Here is a 22,679-nt window from a genome sequence, read left to right as displayed (position 1 = left end):
TGGCATTGGAGAATGCTTGCTTAGCAGTTCTAAACTGGCTTGTAATTATTATGCATGTACAATTCCTTTCCTGGATGCATGTTGTTCGTGCAATGTTCCCTGGGAACTGGGATGAGGCAGCATGTTAACCTAAGCCACTGTACTATGTTCCCTTTCTTTCCATGTATATCAAGGGCGGGCGACTTGTGGCCCTCCAGATGTTTTGGCTTACAATTCCCATCAGCCCTAGCCAGGATAGCCATTTAACTGTCATGACTAATAGTCACCAATAGACCCATTCTCCATTCATTTGTGATGTCGTGCCCCTACACTTCACTTGTTTGTGAGGCAAGTTTTCTCCCATAAAAGGTTGAGAAGAATGATGCATTAAAAGCAGCAAGCTCAGCTGCCCTATGTCCTTCACCAGTGAATACATTCTAGAGATGATGGTGGGGATGAGCAAATACAACTTTTCAGGATGGGGTAACTTAACACATCCTTACTAATTACAACTGTAAGCAAGGACTCTTTTTATAAGTGCCTTGCCCATGGACACAGCTAACACATGAATTTGGGGATGGAATAGCCTAGCCTAATTTCAGAGGATGTCTCAAAAACACCACTTTCTTTTCCTAACTGAAGGGTTGGGGGGTGGGGGGAGTGGAGAGAAAGGAAGTCAGTCAAATACAAATCCATCTAGTGACATTGGTTTTGTGCTGCAAACAGGAAATACCCGCACTGTATAGTTCACATAGTGGGAAGTATTGTGGCTCTTATAAATAAGGTAAAGAAACATAAGAGGTATTTTAAGAAGAGGGATAAGAACATGAAAGCTGACCTAGCGGAACAGACCAACAACCTGTCTAGTTAAGTGTATTATTTTGCACAGTGGCCACTCAGCCAGTTGTTGCTGGAAAGTCTGCTAGCAGGGCATGAAGGTGAGAGCCTTTCCTTGTTTTTGTTCTCCCAGCAACTGGGTCAGTGGCATACTGCATCTGAACATCAACATCCCATTTAAATATCATGACTAATACCCACCAATAGACCCATTCTCCACTGATTTGCATAAGCCCCTTTTAAAGCCATCTAAGCCAAGCGGTCACTAGCACATTTTGTGGCAGTGAATTCCATAAATTAAAAAAAGTTATTTTACATAATACACATATACAAATAAGCATCACATTTCAAACCCCTCTTCCCTTTCTACCCATTTTTCCTTGTGTGGAATGTCCCTTGTAAGCCTGTGGGCAGGGACTGTCTTGTCTCACTTATTGCAAGTAAGCTGCTCCAGGAGCCTTTTTGGCCAAGCAGCAGGATAATAATACTTTATAAAAATAGGAAATAAATACTGCCAATCAATTCTTTTGGGTGACCCCAAGTTCTAGAATTATGGGAGAGGAAGAAAAAGCTCTCTATCCACTTTCTTTATATAATAGGCAGAATTTATATGCCCTTTTATGTCTCTCTCCCCCACTCCCCACCCCATCCTACAGTCTTTTTTCTAGGGTAAAAAGGCCCCCAAAGCATGAGAAGTTCCTCATAGGAAAGATGCAACAACCCCTTGATAATTTTTGGATGCCCTTTTCTAGACTGTTTCTAGTATAACATCCGTCTTGCGGATGGGGAGACCAGAACTATACACATTATTCCAAAGATGGCTATACCATCCACTTGTATAAAGGTATTACTATACTGGCCATTTTATTTTTACTCACTTTCCTAACATGGAATTAGCCTTTTTCACAGCTTCACACACTTAGCTGACATTTCCATTAAACTATCCACCACAATACCAAGATTCTTTTCTTGGTTACACACAGCCGGAGGGGGGGGAGGGTATTTTTATATTTTTCATCTTTGTGAACGGTGAAGTGGAGTTTCTACAATTATGCACAATATAACCAAGAAGAGGCAAGGATTGGGGGTGGGGGCGGGAGAGAACCTGTAATCAGTTGAAGAGTGACAGAAAGGAAATATGCTTTTCTTCAACTCAGTGCAAATTTACAAGACTGCAGATTTGGCAGTGTAGATGAAAATGGGCAGAAAGTGCTGAATGAAGAAGACAGAAGCGGTTACAACATCCATCAAATTACTTCATCACCTGCAGAAAATAGCTAGGATCCCTTCCATGTTAGAGTCTTTTAGAAGAATTGCTTTTCTACAATTAGCTGGAACCTGAATTAAGGCAGAGGTTTCACACAAACAATTCATTTAGTACTATAACTATGCCCTTCTCAATGGCAAGATCCTCCTATAATGTTTACTTAAAAACAAATCCAATTCAGCAAAGGTTCCCAGCAGCATTAATTAAATGTTTGCTCTTTGTATGTTTTACCTGTTTCATTACTTCCTGATGTTAAATTACTCATTTCTTTTTATGTTTTTATAATGAAAAAGTGCTATTTCTCTCTTAAAAAGTGAAGAAAGAAAGAAGAAACAAGTAAAATCCCCCCCCCCCCAACTACCAAAATGGTCACTGGGCAAATAAAGAGTCCATTTCAAGGGACAATTAATAGGCTAGCCATCACTAATTCCCCACCTGAAAATAGGACATGTAGAATTGGTCAAAGGAGCCCTGAAAAGCTTAAATAGTACTTTGCCTGTTGACATTACACAGAGGAGTGATGCATTCCTTATTATCCCCTCCCCCCCACAAAAAGCCACAAATCACACTGGAAAAAACATGGAACACAGAACACACCAAAATACAATGAGATCACAACAACATTGCTTGGATAGTCTGTGAAATGTGAATGAGAAAAAGGATAGCAAGTCCAAAGAATGAGGGCTAGTGTGGAAGCAGCTCTGCAGTCTATTCTGCAGATGAGACATCAAGGGCTTCTCTACACAAGGGTAAAATCACATACCCTTACCAGGGCTTCTGCTTCCAGATTCTTTACGGGATTAAGTTTGGCTCCTTTACATGTGCTGACACAGGCTAACACAGGCTGTTTGGGGGGGGGATTTTCTTTCTCAGCAAGTTCTACATGTTTCATTATACAGCCACTAGATGGTGCTGAGGTATAGCGGAATTGTGTATTTTCATGAGGCTTCTATTGCGGGATATAGTGGGATAGAGAGAAAACTAGACTTTCCTCATCATGAAAAAACCCATGATAATAGTTACGAAGAGCAGGAGAGGCCCTGGGGGATGACGGTGTCACGTAAAGGACCCACACACCTCCATGAGTAACTAATCTCAATTGCAGGATAAAAAGCCCAATGTGAAGAAGCCCCAAGAGAAAAAGAGTTGTTTTGTACTCCACCATATGTTCTGATAAAAACAGTGACCCAAGTTTGTTTGCATTTTATTTCCTGGAAATCATTCTGTCCCAGTATATAATTAAGAGACACAAGGGAAAGGCTATTGAGTGCTAAAGGTGAATAGGATGACAGTTTTACCCTTATTCTTCATGAGGAATGTTGTAGCTCAGACAAGTCAGATTAGTGTATAAAGTCCAACCTCACTAAAACTAAAGCTAGTTACAACCTTGACCTGGAACTGCTCAAAAGAAATGTTGAACTATTATGCATTCTGCACTCCTGTGTATAATCTTTCAAATTGATCCAAGCTCTAATCCTTATGTGCTTTAGCACCATTGGGGCAAAACACATGTTGCATGCAAATGCATGTATCAAAGCCTACACAGTTTACCTGTGTAGACACACATCTGAGACCCTATGCATGGGGAAAGCAGCAGGCAGTGATTTTGAGGGGAAAGCAGCTGTTGGGCAAAGAGCTACACACTCCTTACTTTATCTTTCCTACACTCAATATCACAGCCTCCTCCTGCTGATTATTTTTTTAAACTATGTATGAAACATATAATTTATACTTTATTTTTATAAACAGACAAATGGAAGATGAGAGGAGATTTGAAGATGTCCTCTGCTTGCTTTCAGCTTTTCCTCCCTTTTAATTGCATCATGCAGATCCTACTGCCCTTCCTAAGACTCAACCACAGGCTTTGCCTGGATGCTGCTGCCTGAGAGATAAAGATCATTTACTCTGGAACAGCAATTAACACTCACGTATCAACTCCTTGGCTCAAGCACCCCGTCCACCAGTATCTAGTAGCTAGCTAGCCACATTTAGAATGATGGCTGTTGCAGGAAAATGCAAGGAAAGATGGTCCCTACACAACACAGAAAAACACATACCTTGCTTTGCTCGTATTTGTCCCCTGGCTGGTGCTGTTCGTGCCCTGTGCTGCCATTGGAGGTAGATATCTTCAGAGGCGGAAGAGATGGGTTACGCATTGTAGCCTTCAAAGGTTTATCAGACCCCACTGGACCTGAGGAATAGGGTCTGGTGATGGGCTGAGGTACCCTGCTGGTCTGGGGTCTCATTACAGCCAAGGTACTGCTTTCTTTGCGCTGGTACTCTATAGGAGACTGTAGTGCTGGAGGAGAATACTAAGAGTTAGTACAGCCCACTCCATTTGCAACACTGTGTTTTCCTCATGTGAGGGATGCTGAGCTTACCTTGTTTCTAACAAAACAGCGTTATGCAAGGGGACACCTTTAAACACATCTGAAAACCATTCATTTGTTAGCTAAATAACTGGGAAGCACTGAACATTTCACTTTATGGAGAGGGAGGCACTTTAACAAGTACTGACTGAGCAAAGACAGCAGCACCCAGGGCTACAGCTCCAGACATTTCAGGGCTCATGGTGACATGCGGCCCCTCCCAGCCCATGCCAATGACAGCAACAGCTGGCTTTGCCTACAGCACTGATGCACATCCTGATTTCACAGCACGTAGCTATTCTACTTGATTTTGCTTAGCAGGTAGTCCCAAAGTGTAGTGGCTTTCATTTTTCTTAAAATAGATGAAGTGCATAAAGTGTCACAGGGAATAGGCCAAGAAGGCTTTTGCAAAATTCTAGCTCAAGAACAAGCAGCAAAAAGAACAGATATTCCTCCAAAATCAGTTCCTCTGCATGCCTGTCACTCACTGCATATATTTATAAGTTTACTTCATGTGGAGGATTGCTTATTAAGTTATCTCACCATTTATACAGCACTGAAGTTCACTGTGTTGGACAGATCAATGTTAAAACTACACAGAATGTGGGCAGGTTGGTATCCCATGTCAAAAAGAACAAGGAAAAGCATGTGTAATGCATGAAGCCACATGTAGTTCAGAAATTCTAATGAAGAGGCCTCTGTCTAAGCATGGAAAAGCATGTCTTGGGTATTTTATTACTGGATGGTGGGATTAGGGGTGCAGAAGATATGCAGAAGACAGTTGTCATGAAAAGTGAAGAAGTGCTGTCACATTGCACATGTATTCCCAGCTGAAGTTAAAATGACTCCAGTGTTCAATTAGCCATGGTGCTGCAGCCAACTGTTAACTTATGACCCTGAACATATAACCACTGAGTAAAGAGTTGTCTGTGTAGTCCTGCAAACTGGGAGAAGAAATCCCACCACTTCTCTGCATGCTTTCCTGGATTTCTGGTCAAGTTCAAAAGTATGACAAGATTTCTCATTGCTTTGCAATTACCCAGTGATTATATGCACACTATACTGAGCTACCTCTTGGCAACTAATTGTCTATATTCATCCACACTGTCTCGATCCAGCCTACATCACAGGTAGAAAAGATAAAATGTATCCCAATATCAGTAAAGGCCACATTCTGCTAGATTTTAAAAAAGTATTCCTGTCTAGTTTTTAAATCCATAAAATGGAAATTCCCACACATCAGGCCCTATGTAGAGGAAATATAGCAACAGGTCAGTGTCCATGACTGATATGGAGGAGGCCTGCGAGACTAACATCAGATTAGAGCAGGAATGAACCCATCACAAAGCACTTGGGCTTTATACCGCAAGAACAGAGACAGAATACCCACCATTTAAAAAGTCCCGTTGTGTGTCCAACACTTGATTGATATCCTGTATCCAAGCTTGCTGGATTTCAGGATTGGCTGCCTGCAAGATGAGCCTTTCTGATGTTTCCCGACTCATGAGGGCAAATTTGCAGGGATCATTGTCCACATTTTCCTCAAGGATTAGGTACGTCATCTACAAGCAACCAGAGAAAGCTCAATGCCAATTCAAGGGGGACAAGGAAAGGGTCACATTCAGGTCAATCGTATCGTAGCCAAGCCAAAAGACAACCCCACCACTGTGGTCAAAAGGAACAGCAGCAGCAACTTCACCTCTCCAGATAAGGAATCTGGGAGTAACATTCCTCACACACCCCAAAACAAAAACCCATTTGGCTTTCAGTTCTGTTCTTCAACTGCTGTGCCAATTACCTTCAACAACTATTGGATTATCTTTGAGTTACTGCTTTCTTTAAAAGGCAATGCCATTAGAATCAGCACTGCTAAAATCAGGAAAAAACAAATTACTGTACATGAAGGTCCCAAAACAGAAATTGCTTTATTGGCATGTTGCCAGTAAATAGGAGTATCAACAGAATAGTGCATTCCTTGAAGAGGAAGACTATAATTCTATTTGCCCAGGCATACAATAGATGATTTTATCTGCTAGCTAAAGATTTTGTTGCCTTTTTAGACTGTTTAAATGTGAGTTTATATTGCTGTTTTATTATCCTGATTATATACCACCCTTATAGCTGGGCTACTTGGAGTGAGGTAACAGCTGGAGTAGTAGTTGTGTCCCCACCTCGCTTTATCTCTTGCTCCCATTTGCCTTCCCCCAAAGTAGCTTTTCCCTCACAAAGAGAGCCATAGGGCTAACATTACTGCATTTGCATGTACCATGTAGTTCAACCTTTAGTGGTCTTTACTTATATGGTTATCAAATAGCAATTTGCAGATTTTTTTTCTTGCCTCATGCTACCACGCAAGAACTCATGAAGGAACACGTATGCAATAGCTGAGGACCATAGCTGAGTGGTAGAGCCCCTGCTTGGCATGCAGAAGGTCACAGGTTCAACCCTCAGCATCTCCAGGTAAGAGTAGGAAAGGGTCCTGCCTGAAACCCTGGAGAGCCGCTGCCACTCAGTATTGATAATATGGGGCTAGATGGACCAATGGTCTGACTCGGTACTTCCTGTGTTACTATGACCCTTTGTAGCTACCCACTTTACTAACTAGTATGCCACAAATCAAGAGCAGAATTAGAAAAATGTGCACTACACTAAAGCGTCTCAAGGAGGCACACCTTGATGCTCCTGACCACACACCCTTAGCAATTCCTTACCTTTATGCTCCTTTTGAACAGGTAGCCAGGTGTCAGAGAGCCTTTCCTAAGAAGTTCACTAAAGATGACTATTTGCTCAAAGAGGAACACTCTGCGTTCCTTCGGCCGAGACAGCCCACCAGAATCCTGCTCTGTTACATAGAATGTATCCTGCTGCAGCAACTTCCCTTGGGCTGCCAGCTTGCCCTAAAACAGACACAAAATTATGGTAAACACAGATGGTGTGGAAAAAGGAAAGGCATTCATTTATTCAACTGGTTTATTAGTTTCTCCATAGCAAATTGTTCTCTGGGGGACTTACATAAATACAGATAAAACACAAATAAAAATCCAATGAAGTCCACATGTATAAAATCATCAAAAGCAGCAGAAAAAAAACCATTTAAAAACAACAAAGACTAAAACATAACAGGAAGCAGTCATTAAGAGATCTAAAATGCTCCACAGAGATAAAACTACTTCAAGATAAAAACCGGGCAGCAAGAATATACAACAGGTTTAAAAGCCTGTGAGAATAAAAAGGTATTTGCCTGGTGCCAAAAAAAGGTTAGGGCAGGTGCCTAGTGGACCTCTCTGGGGAGGACATTCCACAGTGGGGGTTGGGGGGCCACCACCGAGAAGGGCCACCGATGAATAGCTACCTGCTGAACCTCAGTAAGCAAGGGTACGTGGACTAGGGCCTCTGACTAAGCCCTCTGGCCATGGGTAGGACTATATGAGAAGAAGTGCTCCTTTGAATGGTGGGGCCCCAAGCCGTGAATGCTAACATATTGTCAGATGGGGAGAAATTCTGTTAGGGTTTGTTTGTGTTTGATGATTCATCGTAACTTGGTGTTTAGCCAATTACGCTCATGCTTCTCAAGCCAGTTTACACATTCACTGGTGTGTGCATGTGCCCAGGACCCGAATCTGTATAAGGACTTATGTATGACGCAGTGTATGCAAGTCCATTCATAGTCCCCTCTCGGCCGTGAAGCTCACTGGGTGACTTCGGGCCAGTCATCATCTCTCAGTCTAGCCTACTTCACAGGGTTGTGAAGATAAAATGGAGGAGGAGAAGAATCATGTAAGCCGCCTTGGGTTCCTTGCAAGGGGAAAAAAGGTGGGATATAAATGTAATAAATAAATTTAAAAAATGTGTCTGATCCCTGCAAAAGGTCTGCATTAAAAAGCAGAAGGAACACAGGAATTTGGCATATGAATGCTCAAATGTAAATGCGTTTGTCCCACACCACATTATGTAGCAAATGTCGTCAGGGATTTGTATCCAGTGCTCCACCAGACATGTAAGATTTCCACACTGGTGGATCTGTGAACCAGATGTCTGTATCTAGAGGTTTTACTCAAAAAGGCTGTTAGTATCAATTCTCCCCTATATGATTGTTTCATGTAATAGTGAATTTCTCTGTAAGCGATGGTACTTTAAACACAACACTATGTATATTCTACTTTGCAGAAGTTCCAAATTTTCACTGAATAGAGAGTCACAGTGATGTCTACAAGAAAAAATGTAATAGGCACTATGCACAAGAAACTGCTTGCTATGTGGAGACAATGCCATATGGCATGATTAAAGGGTCCTCTATGAGGCAGCTAGTGTTATGTACACATAACAAACACTTCCTCCCTTGGCAAAATTCAACTCAGAAAACGGTAATAGTAGTTTAAGCATACACACTCCTAAACACTTTTTCAGGGAAGAAAACTTGCCCTGAGGGTTTTTTTAATACACTGTTTGGGACACAAGTCTTTAGTGCCAACAAGTGCACTATCATGTTCAGATCCAAAAGCAAGTCTAGACTTCTACCTCAAAGCCCTGAAGGCGGCCCAGGTTCATCATGTCATTGCAGCGTTTAGGAACAAGGCACATCAATTCCACAGCTTTCTGTTAGAGAGAATGATAACACAATCAGAACTGGAAGGGATGAAAGGCCATCTAGTCTGCTCCTTCGATCAAGGTAGGGCCATCCACATATCAACCCTTCCACCCATGGGATGCAGGACACAGTCAGAAAATGGGTCTGTTGTGGGGAGATGCCCATGGAGCAAATAGCTCCAGACAAGTCAAGCAAGGCAGCAAGGGTTTAAAATTGCAGAAAAAGACAACCAATTTCAAAAGCAACTAGCCAGTCTAAATTGTGGAGAAGTTCCTTCAACTTTTCAAATATAGCTTCCAGGCATACCCAACGTGTGACCAAAATCCACAACTTACTTGAAGGGGCCTTAAATAACATCTTTAAGTGAAAAATAATGTCTTATGTAAGGCCACTCCACAAATTTCAGGCTGGTCTTCTCTTTGTCTTCTCAGCTCGTAGCATATGCTCTTGATTAATATGCTACACCAGATCTCATCTTGTGTTCATTAGCGACAGTCCTTGATGACCAAGGGAAAAGGGCAAGGAAGATCTAAACTTAAGAATCTAAAGTTGGGGTGTCGAAACTCAGGCCCAGAGATGAAATCAGGCCCACCTGGGGTCTCAAGCCAGCCCTTCGGTGTTCCCCAGATGGTCATTGGATGGTTCCTGCTCCCCTCCCACCACCTATTGTTTGGTAGTTACCTGGCTTTTGTGTAACTTCTTTCCCATTCTAAAAGATTGAAATGCCTCTCCTAAGGCTTAGTTACTGGCAGTGAGAGCTGAAGCCAAAATATGCCGGTATTCTTGGTATTTTGGCCCCACCCCCTTTGCCTTTGGCCCAACTGCCATTTGACCTCAACCCTGCTCATGACTGGAAGGGGAGGGGCCATAGCTCAGTGTGATAGAGCACATGCTTTGCATGCAGATCCCTCGCTTCTCCAGGTAGGGCAAGGAAAGAATCCTGCCTGAAACCCCGGAGAGCTGCTGCCAGTCAGTGTCAGCAATACTGGGCTAGATGGACCAATGGTCTGACTCAGTATAAGGCATCTTCCTGTGTTCCTAAGGTGGCGCCCGAGAGCCTAACTTGGCCCTTAGGCCGAAAAAGATTCAGCACCCCTGATCTAAAAGAACGATACTCAAGGTATGCAGCAACATCATTCGCTGCTCATAAGGCTAGGTTTTAATTCACGCATTTTAGCCCTAGTTTACATTTTGCATCTGACATTAATGAAAATGAATGCAGCATAAAAGAAAGCATTTCAAGACTGATAGAAGAAAACACGTATTTTTATTTCTTGGGTGTCCCCCCCCAACCACCATATTTAAATTACTCTTCTAATACAAAAGTAAGTATCTTCTTATTTGCATCCAGCCTTAAAAGAAAGACACCCAAGATTGCTCACAACATAATGAAATACATTATGACCGATCAATAAAAATAATATAAAGTAAAAAAGAAAAAAAGGCAGCTGATAAAAACATACCTCTGTCTCTGAACACTCAAGTCCAGCTTTTTCACTGAATTTTAGAAAGTCCTACAGGAAAGAAAAACATTTCCTTAAAAATGATTCACAAGACTGCATCTCCAAAGATCAAAATTAAAGGTGTGTATGTCTACTTACTGAAATGATATTATCTGGGGACACATAAAAATTCACTAATATACATATACAAATACTGAATTTACTATCAACTTAGTAAAATGTATAATTGAAATGCAAGTCTAGACTTCGTTGTCCCTAGTATTGGGTTTAGATTTTGGCACTCCATCTGTAATAAAGTGCAGAGAGAAAAAAAGATACATGGCTTTATTGGGCATAGCCATTTTTATGTATAAGAGACAGTTAATGAAGTGTCCCAAAGGACATGGGGGATTCTGAGGCTTTAGTGTGCATGTTTATTTAAAAAAAATATTTACACCCCACCAACTTACCAATGATTCTCTATGTGGATTATAATTTGTCTGTGTCTCTGTCTGTCAATCTGCATGTCTCAACGTAATACAACAGAAAAAATCCCACCAACAAATTAGAAAGAGCAGAAGTCAATATCTTTAGATCCCACCCAAGCCTGGGTAAATAATGTTTTTTTCACTCAGCACCTAAAGTTCAGACTATGCACCAGACAAATGGGTGTGGAGAGGAAGTTGCAAACGAAGTGCCCCTATGGAGAAAGCCGTGACCCTGGTAGCCACCCACCCATATCATGGAGTGGGAATATATAGACAAGGCATCTGATGAAGACTATAATGCTCACACGCAGGTTCACATAGAACAGAAAGGACATAATGTCTACCTAGAGTAATAATTGAAATACGTTTTATATGATTTCCTATATGAATAAAGTTCTAGAAGACATCTAAAAGGAGTAAACAAAATATTAACTGTACTGAATTTGACTGTTTATGTATTATACTTTTACTAGACTGCATTAGCATATTTCAAATGTTCTATGTAGCAACGTAGAATAAATATGGAGCTACATAAAATTTATTATTTACAAATATATTTGCTCATGGAGTTAGACTGCTTATGTCTATACATGGGTGGCATGACTGCAGACCAAAGCAAAATGTATATATTTACATACAGTATTGTACCCTAATTTAATCATGTTATGTATAAATGAACCCCAAGAACTTATAAATGCTAAACATTTCAGGAATAAAAGCATGAAGAGGATCTCCTAACTTTCAATGGCATTCAGAGCCCAACCTGAATAACATCCCACCTGCCACCCACCTTCTGAGTGCAAGCCCCCTGCACTACCCAACAAGCCATTCCCTAATCTTAAGGTAATGCTGCCAATGGATGCAAAGGTGCCGGAACTCAGTTCCAGTAAGTTCCAGCAGAAAAAAAGCACTGGCAGTAGGGATGCAAAATTTTGCCAATGGATGAAGTATGGAAAAAACAAAGAGAACCCCAGTGAGCAAAAGGAAGGCCTTAAATCTATCCAGGGAGGATTTTGATTTAGTCTGTTAGCAACTGTTTTTGTCTTTGCTGTTACCAGTGTACAGCTCTTTGGGTCATGTTTTTGCTAGACGTATAACATCATTAGTGTATTTCACCTTGAGAAGCAACTGGTACTTGGTTATTCTTTGAATGGGTTTGATTAAGAAGTCACTAAGAGTTAGCCGCTGGTTTATTTCTTGTTGCACCTCCTAGAAAATAAAAGTAGCCAACATCAACATTAAGAAAAAAGGGTATTTATATCTTGCCTTTCTTCCATGGAACTCAAGGTAGCAAACATGGAGTCCCATCCAGGCACTGACCAGACCCACACCTTCTGAGATTCAGCAAGGTTTTGTAACATGTGCCTTCACTGAGATTATGACAGACTATGACATGATGACTAGCCCATTTTTTCCAAACTAAACAGCTAGACTGGCTTGTTGAGGTGATCACAAAGCCTCTTAGATCAAATATTCAAGCAATAGACCTGGCACTTGTCTGTTCCTGTAACAATCAGAGTAGAGCTTTTCAGAAGATTTCTAAATAATATAATTTTCCTTTTCTCTTCAGGGTGGGGGCTAATGCAGGCGAGTAATCAAACATGACATTTGTTCAAAAAGGTTGTACAAGCATTTATGGACGATCGATCACTAGCATTATTTGTTACTCAAAAGGAACAAAACACAACCCCAAAGTAACACTAATCAACAAATAAAACTTGAACAGTTGCTAATAGCAGAAATGTGGCTTTCAAGCAGAATTTTAAGGAACTGTGGCAGAATTCTCAAATGTTAATATTAAAGGAAATTTCTAGACCTCATGGCTGAGAAAAAGTTTGGAATCCATTGATAGGAGGTTTAGGAATTAGAAAGTACTGAGGAGCTGCTCTCTTCCATTCTGCATTAACTCTCGGCATTATTCCTGCCAGCTAAATATCTTAAACCCCTATTGCAATATCTGCAAAAAACCATCCTTGCAAGGATTAGATTAATTATTTCAGTGCTAGAACTTTTTTTAACAAAGGGTCTTGTAGCACTTTGAGGACTAAAAGGTTTACTATGGCATGATTTGCCTACTCTACCTTGTTTCCTTGAAAAGCTGACCATGACTCCAGGTGGCAGGTGTAAAGCGCTTTTTTTAATCCTTTGCTATTTGCATGTATATGCTTTACTGATGAGGTACACTAGATAAAGGAATGGAAGATTGCATTCCTCGGGAAAGTTAAAGAGGACCAGGCAATTGGTGAGGGACCCTACCAGCAACAATTTCACAAGGCATCAGGTGGGGTACTAGAGGAAGAACCCAGTGTTAAATATGAGGCAATGTTTACTGAAACGCAAAGAGAAGAGAGCACAGCCAACAATCCAAGCAGGGAGATAGCAGCTGACACAGTTGTAGGAATATGTGCATGCAAATATGAGAGGGGAGAAATAATCCTGTCAGGTGTTATGTTTAAGCTGCAACATGAATGAGGCATCTTAAGAAGGAGGCCAAATCTTACCTCAAAATACGCACCACATTCCGCTACTATATATTCAGATTTTGGTTTGTTTTGACAGTACACCACATACATGTGTAATCGTCTCTCCTGTAAAAACAAAATTTACACAGCTGTCTTAGATTAAGTCCATGCTACAACTTTTGCCACTTTATGGACAGCAGCAGAAAGCAAATTTAATTATTCCCATCAGCATGAATCCAGAGGTGGCTTAGGGAGCGTGTACTTTCCTTGCTTCCATTTTATTCTGTCATCTGATCAAAGCCTTGTGGAAGAGCAATCAACCTGCTGTTTTCAGAAAAGGAAAAAAAGCAAGAGAAACTAAAGCCCATAAAAGCATTTTATGGAAAATAAGGCTATCAATAGCTACTAGTCATGATGGCTATTTATTACCTCCAGTATCCCAGGCAATATGCCTGTCAATACCAGTTGCTGGGGAACATGAGCAGGAGGGTGCTATTGCACTCATGTCCTGCTTGTGGGCTTCCCATAGGCATAAGGTGGGCCACTGTGGGAACAGGATGCAGGACAAGACAGGCCTTTGTACTGATCCGGTAGGGCTCTTCTTATGTTCTCAGTGGTTCCATGTGGAGAACAGGTTCATGCAATTCCTCCTGTTCAAGAATGGGAAGATTGCTAGGATTGGTCATTGCTGCTTTCCCTTTGCTGCAACTTCTTTATCCTTCCTCTCTGCTTTCTGAAGACGCCAGGTGCTATCAAAGAGGCTGAATAAGGGGCTACGTGGGGTTTCCATGAGGTTGACCCAGAAGTTGCAGCTGGTGCAGCACATGGTGGTGAGGGTGTTAAGTGACGCATTAGGTCATACACATATGCCCGTGCTGCAGGAGCTGTACTGGCTACCTATTTGATACTGGGCGATCTTCAAGGTCTTATCGTTAACATATAATGCCTTGAACAACTCAGGCCCAGATCACCTGATGGACCATCTCTTCCTTTATAGGTTCACTAGATCGGTGCTTTCATCAGGAGAAATTTTATTATTAGTGCCACATCCTGCCGATTACAAGGCAGTGATCTGAAAATGAACATTTTCTGCTACTGCGCCTGTCCTCTGGAATGCTCTTCCCTTGGTTATATGTGAAGCGTCATCTGTGATGTGCTTTCAACATCTTTTGAAGGCACACTTTTTTACTCAGGCTTTTCCTAATGATTGATGTTGGGCCCTGCGCCTTGTTCGTTACTGACTGATAGGTTTATTGGTTTTTATCTTGTTTTTTTCTGTTTTAGGTTGTACGCCGCTTAGTGGTCTCCAAAGGGGGGTGCGTGCACCCCAAGGGGTGAGTGCAAAACGATCCACTGGGGTGTGTGAGCCGCCTGATAATTGAGCAGCCTCCCGCTGCTCCTACGAGCTGCCATCGTGTGCAACTAGGGTGGCGGTGGCAGGATGGGACGGGAGCAAAGAGGGAAGCTTCGCGGCATTTCTCTCTTGGCTCCAGTCTCATCCTGCCTCTGCCGCAGCCACCGAGAGCAACTGCGCCAGTCTCTGCCAGACACAGCAGAGGAAGGCACAGTTGCTTGCTCAACCAGAGGCACTGGAGCAGCTGACTTCCTGCTGAAGGAGAGCAGGAAGGAGATTAACCCGTCCCACTCTCCTTTCGCAGAATGAAGCAGAGAAGGAAGTGCGCATTTGACTCTCAGCTTCCATCCCGCCAAAGGAGCAGGAAGAATTAACAGCCCAGGAGGAGGTTAACCCTTTCTGCTCTCCTTTGGCAGATTGACGCAGAGAAGAAAATTCAAGAAGGAAGCACGTGCTTTCCTCTCAGCTGCCATCCTGCTGAAGGAGAGCGGGAAGGGTTAACAGCCCAGGACAAGCTGCCAGCTGGCCAAGGAGTGGGGCGTCTGTGCAGGGTGCAGGACTGGTGACCAGGACTCCTGGCTCAGCCAAGCACACCTTTCCCCTCCTTTCAAGGAGACCTTTCCCCTCCTTGCAAGTTGATAGAGGGGCCCTTGCTCGATGGACAGTGTGACATGTGCTCAGTTAAATGGATTTACAGACTACCTAGTTTTAACTAAACTAACCCTCACAAAATGGACAAATGGCTTAGAAAGATTGCTGCAAAGAAACTGCGGATTGAATATGATACTAATAATGGGAGCACAAGCGAGCAATAAGAAAATGGCAGAGCTGACACTTCTCCTACTCCTAGTACGAGCTCTTCATCAGCCATATTAGGAAGTTAAAAAAACTTGGAAATGGAATTTTCTCGCCTATTTAAAAATCTTCCAAATGAAGAGTTTCAATGGGTTTTGAACCCATTTGTTAAAGATATAAAAATATAAAAATGCAACACCTTCCAATTAGTTTGCAAGAACAAGTGATTGACATCAGGGATGATGGAAATTTGTTAACTGAATTTCAGCAAAAACCTTGGCATAATTGGTGGATGGGATTGAAAAATGAATATCATGATTTAGTAAGCGCAGCCAATGATGCACTTCTTCCATTTGGATCTATGTATCTTTGTGAGGTGTCTTTTTCAGCTATGACAGCCATTAAAACCAATTATCGAAATAAACTGAACTTAGAACTAGACCTTCGAATTGCTGTACCAAAGTGTTAAACTAAGATTTTTCAAAAATAATGAAACATATTCAATCACGTTGCTCTCACTAAAAATCATTATTAACATTTTTTTAAGTGCAAGCAAAAAGGTTTTTTGTACCATTAATAAATAAAATAAACATATTTTAAAATGTTGTTTATTTCATCTTTATCTCATCCTGTTTCATTTTTATTTTTTGTGTATGTTTTATAATGTACATAATATATTAGTACAGCAGTACATGTATATAATTTATAAATAACTATACATATATTGGGGGTGCGTGCTCAAAATTGTTTCACTGACAGAGATGCATGATCAAAGAAGTTTGGAGACCGCTGGCTTAGAGGTTATTTTTAATAAGTAGTTTAGGACTATTTTAAAATAAATACAATAAAATAAATAAAGCAAATGACAGGTGAGCTGCTGTAGTGCTGCTGCTGAGAGGACTGGAAAAGTGTTTCTTGGCTGGCTGTAACAACTGTAAGAGCAGACAGCTGATTCAGCCAACCACAACTGTCTGTATATATGGAGATGGTTCACAGGCTTCTGTGTTAGATGTTCCTAAGTTACTGCTATTTTCTCCAACTTGAAATAGAAGGCCATCCAGCAGGCACATGATTGATCCAAGTTACAAATCCTGGTCCAAACCCATCAAGCTACCACCAAAGAGACACTTGTTCTGTAACTCCAAGTGCAGTAAATGTTAAAAAAACACACTAGACCATGGAGTAAAAATTGTATTATTGCAAGTTTGGTCTTTAATTCATTTGAGGTATACATCTGTGTTAGTTTAGTTCTTTTCTCAAAGACACACATCCTGTACACATACACAAAACCTGCACTGGCAGAAGGGAGGAGTACATTTCCAGCCTAGATTCCCTTTTGAGTCAGTCATATATTTTGTTTAAGCCACAAAAAAAGTGCCAAGTAAAACATAAAACTGCTGTGGTCATGGCTTTGTTGTTTCTGTAGCTATCGCCCAAAGTTACTTTCAGTACAGAACAACAAAAGTACTTAAGACACCACAGAGTTTCAGGCTTGAGGGAAATCTCGACATTAAGTCTATGATACACAAATCCTAGCCTTATTTTTTTTTTACGAGATCTCATAAAGTCAGCATAACTGGGATACATTTAGAAACTATTTTCTTTTCTTTCTTTTTTAATGAAATTAATGTGTAACTCACGTGTTTGATGAAGAGCTGCGCTAAACGGTCATGCTCCTGAAGGCACTTTTCCAGTTCAGCAAGAAAAAAACTGCAATGAAAAAAAAAATGGGCAGCTGTTTTTAAAATCTCATTATTCCTCTCTTAACACTCCTCAAATGGTCTACTTGGCAACCACAGCTGCCTGCTGGATCCATTGTATTTGATGGTTATGAAGATCCCATAGAGATGGTATGTAACTCAGGATTAAATTATTAGCTGTATAATGTTCCTATCACAGCTGATTGGACCAGATGATAATTTCAGACCTTTTGAGATCCTATCCTTCTGACCAGATCTGGATGGGAACAAATGTAATTGAAACCCTTTAGGTCCCAAAGCCTTTGCAGCTTGACAATACCAGTACTTTTTCACTTCTCCAATCCCATGAAACTCTCTCCAAACTTGGCATAATAATTTACATGTTTTAAAGAAACCAAACCTGACTTAGGATACTGTTTGTTCTCAATGGAACGTAGAACTGAGATGCCCAGCTAAAAAATCCCAATGGCAGAATGCACTCAAGCCCGTTAAATCCTCTACTTTAGACTTGTGGCTGAGTTTTATTCAACAGAAAACTCTCCTATGGGTAACTGGCATCCCACTACATTCCGTAACTTTGGTCTTGGTGAGAATGATGCATGTTAGTGCTGCCAGGCTCCTGGAGCCAATCTGGTTCACGTGTTCTGGGAATGGCCCCTAATTGCTCACTTATGCCAGGACATTGTAACTTGGAAGAACATGACATTATCTACTTCACTAGCTCTTACAGCTAATAATTTAATCCTGGGTTACATACTATGGGCACTTCCTAAGCATCAAGTAAAATGGATCTAGCGGGCAACTCTGGTTGCCAAGAGGACTGTTTTGCAACACTGGAAATCTTGTGTCTCCCCCTCTGTGGATGACTGGATCAGTGACATGCAGGGATGTCAGGGAAATCCACAATGGATTCAAACGAGTTCAGATTTCTATGAATCCAACCTGTGGATTCCATGGCAGACTGGCTTTTTTGGAGTCCCATGGATTCCATGGACTTGTAGGCCAGGTTTTTTTTTAAACTTTGGGGTGGAATTTGCACAAATTCACATTTGCGCAAGTGGAACAACATTCTCGTACATCCTTAATAAAAATCCAATTCTATCAACGAGCAGACAACGGAACAAAAGACACCTGACAATCCATGAAACACAGATGGAACAGATTAACAAAATCCATACATCCCTAGTAACATGCTGGATCTTTGTACAAACGATAGAATTACATACAATAGACATGATACTTCTGACACCGTCACTTCCATTTGGCAAGTCTTTCTCTAACTCACTATCTTTATTCCATTCTTGGCCTGTTCCCACAGTTGCCTTTTCTCCCCTCCTTCACCCTCCCCTACCTCTTCTTCTTCCTCTCTTGCTTTTCATTTCCCCTTCCCATTTTTTTAAAAAGAAAAACTGTCTTGACTGGTAGCATTTTATTATTGATGCTATTATTCTGTTTGGTGGGTTAGGTTCCAGGGAAGGAGGGCTGTATAGGGACTTGTTTGTTTGTTTTGTTATGTACCCAGGGTTTTGTTTGGAAAACCAATAAAATACCTTAATGATAAAAATAAATCAGTAATAACACACAACCTTCCCTGAAAGATAGGTCATCTTTCATGACCAATCTTCTCTCACAATGCGCAACTAAAGAGAAATTTTGAGCGCATTCCAGGGCTCTGTGCTCCATGTATACAGAAAATAAGAGCTAGGCCTCCAACAGGCCTATCTATGTCTTTACATTAACCACAGCATGCCTGAGAATGTGCCCCAGAATCCTCTGCCAAAGTACAACAATTCCTTTGCAGACAAAAGCAGTGAGGGGGTGCACCCAGACAGAGGTTCCTAGAGCTACTAATCAAAGGGTACTATGCAACTATTTCATCTTTTCTTCTTTAACATTTTTTTCTGGTAAGAGAAAAAATAGAAGAAGAGGGAGGGCTGGGCGGGCTACAACATAAGGACATCGTAATCTGGACCCCATGTAAAATTTTGTGAAACACCCAGGGAAAGGCTTCCTGAGGTTAAGAAGCTTGAAATCCACTGGTCTATTCTTTTCAACTTGATCCGATTGTCAGGTCTGTGGAACACAAAAAGGGCACGTGCAGATTCATGGATTTTTACATCTCCTAATATATGATTGTTGGATATGGCTGTAGTCATTTTGAAGGAGTTGATTTCAGGTCAACCCAAGTACTTTGGCTTGAAGCTTGTAAGACAGACACCTTGAAGTCTAACAAATGTTCAAAACCGTGTACCTTGTGACAGTGAATGAAATTACCCTTGGATTGCCACTGGGTTATTTAGCACTACTCGTGTTGAATTCGAGTGGGGTGGAGAAAGAGAAGCAGTGATTCAGATTAAATAAAATATATTTGTATATGGAGAAGTATTGTGAATTTTAGCAATAGTAATTTAAAGCTAACTATTGACTTACTCTTTGTGCCAGTCATAGATCTGGTGAATGTTTCCAAATACAATCTTGTCTTTCCCCTTCATGTCTTCGGGAACACCTTTTTCTTCTATTCTTTTCATGAATCCCTTTAGTAGAAAATCAGTGATTAAACTATGGCAGACTGGAATGGGAACAGTACTTATGTTCACTTTTTATGCAAGGAATAATCAGTTACACATCATAACAATTGGTATCTTTTTATCATGACAGCACAAGCTTATCATGACAGCACAAGCTTATCTTGACAGCACAAGCTTATCTTGACAGCACAACTTCAAATCCCAATTTTAAGGTTATATATCATGTTTTAAATGAGACTTATTGTACATGCATATAGCAAGTCAGCAACTAGGCTTTTAAGTATAATTAGAATAGTTTGCAAAAAGACAATGCTAATACATTTCTTCCTTGCCCTCAGATGGTAGATACAATTATCAATTTTTGGTTCCTAAAGTTCCTAAACAATTTCAGCCTTTTATTGAAGAACTATTCAATTTGAGAAGCCACAGTGGGATTATATATATCCAGTGTAGCTTATTTAAACTCACCTCCACCACAGTTCCTAAGTCTTTCACATAGTCTTTCTCAGTCTGTACCAGTTCATTTAGAACAAACCTAGAATTCAAAAGAGACATATATAGTGGCCAGGCTAAATATACATCAAGTACAGATGTCCAGGAGCTCCCTCTTTGCTCTAGAATATTATTTATTACATTTTTAACCTTTGTAAACCACCCAGAGAGCTTTGGCTATGGGGCGGTATAGAAATGTTACTACTACTACTACTACTACTACATATCCCACCTTCCTTTCATGCTAGAACGTAAGGTGGTTTACTTTGAGGTTTCACAAGTGGTCTCTCCTCCACGTATTGACCAAACTCAGACTTAAGTAGGGTGACATCAGGACAACTCAGGTTGATTAAAATAGGGAACCACCACTGAGCAAGAAGCCCAATCAAGGTCTCTGTCAGGGTGGAAACTGAGCCCAGAGAGCCTCAGAGCAGTTCGGATTCTGAGGAGGAACAGCAATCCGTGGGAGAGGGGCCAGCTCATCCCTCAGAGGCTCAGCACCTGGCAGAAATTCCTCCTGCCAGCATTCCTAAGGTAGATAGTGACCCTGGCAATGAGGGAGTGCGGGAGGGGGGCTTCTTAGATGCTCGACGCAGACGGAAAGAACGATGAGCGATGGAGGGCGCAGAAAGGAGGCGTAGTGCCCATTTGGCGCGCAAGCAATGGCCGCCTCCCACGGACCCAAGGGAAAGAGGGAGGATCTCTCCCTAGCCCATAAGTTCTGGGTCTTCAAGTGACACTCTTTCAAACGGGGATCAACTGCCTACTTGAAGCTTAGGCCTCTCTGCTGTTCCTTGCTTTAGTCGCTGGTGATTAGCATCTAAAAGAGTCATTAAGTTGTAAAAGGATTAAAGCTTTGAAAAGAAATCCTTTCGTCTGTGTCTTGAGTTGGCTATTGGAATCTACTGAGAGAAGCAGCCAAGGCGCTCCTGACAGTCTCTGTCTAGAGAACAGGGATGCACAGAGCTTCAAGTACACCGTCATCCCACAGACATGGATCGATGGAAACAGTGACAAGATGTTACAAGATGACTTGAAGCCACCACAACAGCCATCTCCTTCCAGCTCTGATCACATCCAACAATATTCACACTTGTCACTCTACTGGAAATAGTGACCAAGGACCTATGTAACATTTTAAGAACAGTGGAAATGGGTTCAAGGCACCCTCTCCACTTTCAGTACAAACTATCCCAGGGAGAGTTCTGACTGATTCTGCAAGTTTTAGTTGCTTTGAACTGGGGGCAAAGCTAGTGCAGAGGGGGCTTATCAGCTAGCACCCATGACCTTACCACCACACTCCCCACCAACACCCTGAATTCAGTCATAAATGCATTTTTCTTCATTACAAATATAAATTTTAGATAGCTACTTGCAAAAGTAACAAACCAAAGTTTACTTACATCCTGCCTCTCATAGCTTTGGCTTTTTGTTCCTCTTCAAGGTTTCTTGAAGGAGGAGGAGTTGAAGGTGTCACATTTTCATTCAAGCATCCAGTGGTGTCTTTTAAACTTCCTCGGTAGGAGCCTCCTTCTAATGTCTTACAAAATAAGAAAAAAGCCAAAGGATTCAACAGAAAATCTTTACCACTTTTTATATAGCTAGAGCTATGTTATTTATCACGTGTTCAAGCTTTATAATAATTAGTAAGGGGGTAGGGTGGGAAATACATTCTCCCAAAATGAACCCCTAAGTCACATTCAGGTTTTTTTTTTCTCCAGGCTGATAGTTGAAAGGAGCAGAACAGAACTGGTATCATTCAGTAGAGCACTACTGAAGATCATATACTATCATATGAATTCATATACTAAGAAGATCTCATTCATTCCAGAGAAATATTCAAGTGTTTCCTGAGAATAGTTTGAAACCCTCCTAAACAGGACAGAACTTAAAAGATTAAGGCTGCAATCCTGCATTCACACTTAACTGTAGGCCAGTTTTTAGGGAATCCCCCACAAAGTAGTACCAATTTGCAGTAAAGGCAGATTCCCCCCAGAAGCATATGGGTTCTTTATAGGGCAGCTGACTGGTTCTTTTTTTATTTATTTATGCCATTGCACATTTGTCCAGAGGAACACTTCCAAAGTTTTATAGTTAAAAAAGGGAGGGGAGAAATTGAGGGTAACACCAGTGGTAGAGTGTTGTTGATCTGCAATACTCAGCACCACACCGAGAGAGAGTGGCTTAAACATATTGGTTAAGATTATTTTTTTCTATTAAACAAGTCTAATTTAATACCATATGCCATTTTTACCCTTTTTTCACAATCTTTTTTTTTACAAATTTAATAAATCACTTTTTATTCCAGACCAACAATTTTCATTTAAAATGTAATTTATCCCACAGTATATAAAACCTTTAAGACAATACTCGTTTCA

The 22,679-nt window shown here is 41.1% G+C and overlaps 1 protein-coding gene across 1 annotated transcript in view; it reads right to left on the bottom strand.

Moving 5' to 3' along the window:
- The window catches only part of KALRN (kalirin RhoGEF kinase), an 816,446-nt gene that overhangs the window by 36,905 nt on the left and 756,862 nt on the right, over positions 1-22,679 (bottom strand). The window contains exons 39-49 of the mRNA XM_084807552.1: positions 21,705-21,841; positions 20,278-20,344; positions 19,712-19,815; positions 17,222-17,291; positions 13,472-13,558; positions 12,087-12,179; positions 10,504-10,554; positions 8,971-9,048; positions 7,164-7,349; positions 5,843-6,014; positions 4,141-4,382 (exon numbers count right to left, since the gene is read on the bottom strand). Coding sequence (XP_084663678.1) covers positions 4,141-4,382; positions 5,843-6,014; positions 7,164-7,349; positions 8,971-9,048; positions 10,504-10,554; positions 12,087-12,179; positions 13,472-13,558; positions 17,222-17,291; positions 19,712-19,815; positions 20,278-20,344; positions 21,705-21,841 — 1,287 coding nt within the window. The remainder of the gene's footprint in view (positions 1-4,140; positions 4,383-5,842; positions 6,015-7,163; positions 7,350-8,970; positions 9,049-10,503; positions 10,555-12,086; positions 12,180-13,471; positions 13,559-17,221; positions 17,292-19,711; positions 19,816-20,277; positions 20,345-21,704; positions 21,842-22,679) is intronic.

Source organism: Heloderma suspectum, chromosome 1 (genome assembly GCF_057233095.1).
Source record: "Heloderma suspectum isolate Gila_16-S chromosome 1, 16-S_ref, whole genome shotgun sequence".
Lineage (NCBI taxonomy): Eukaryota > Metazoa > Chordata > Lepidosauria > Squamata > Helodermatidae > Heloderma > Heloderma suspectum.
The sequence above is the reverse complement of the archived record's forward strand: the minus strand, read 5'-3'. Positions and strand labels throughout refer to the sequence as shown.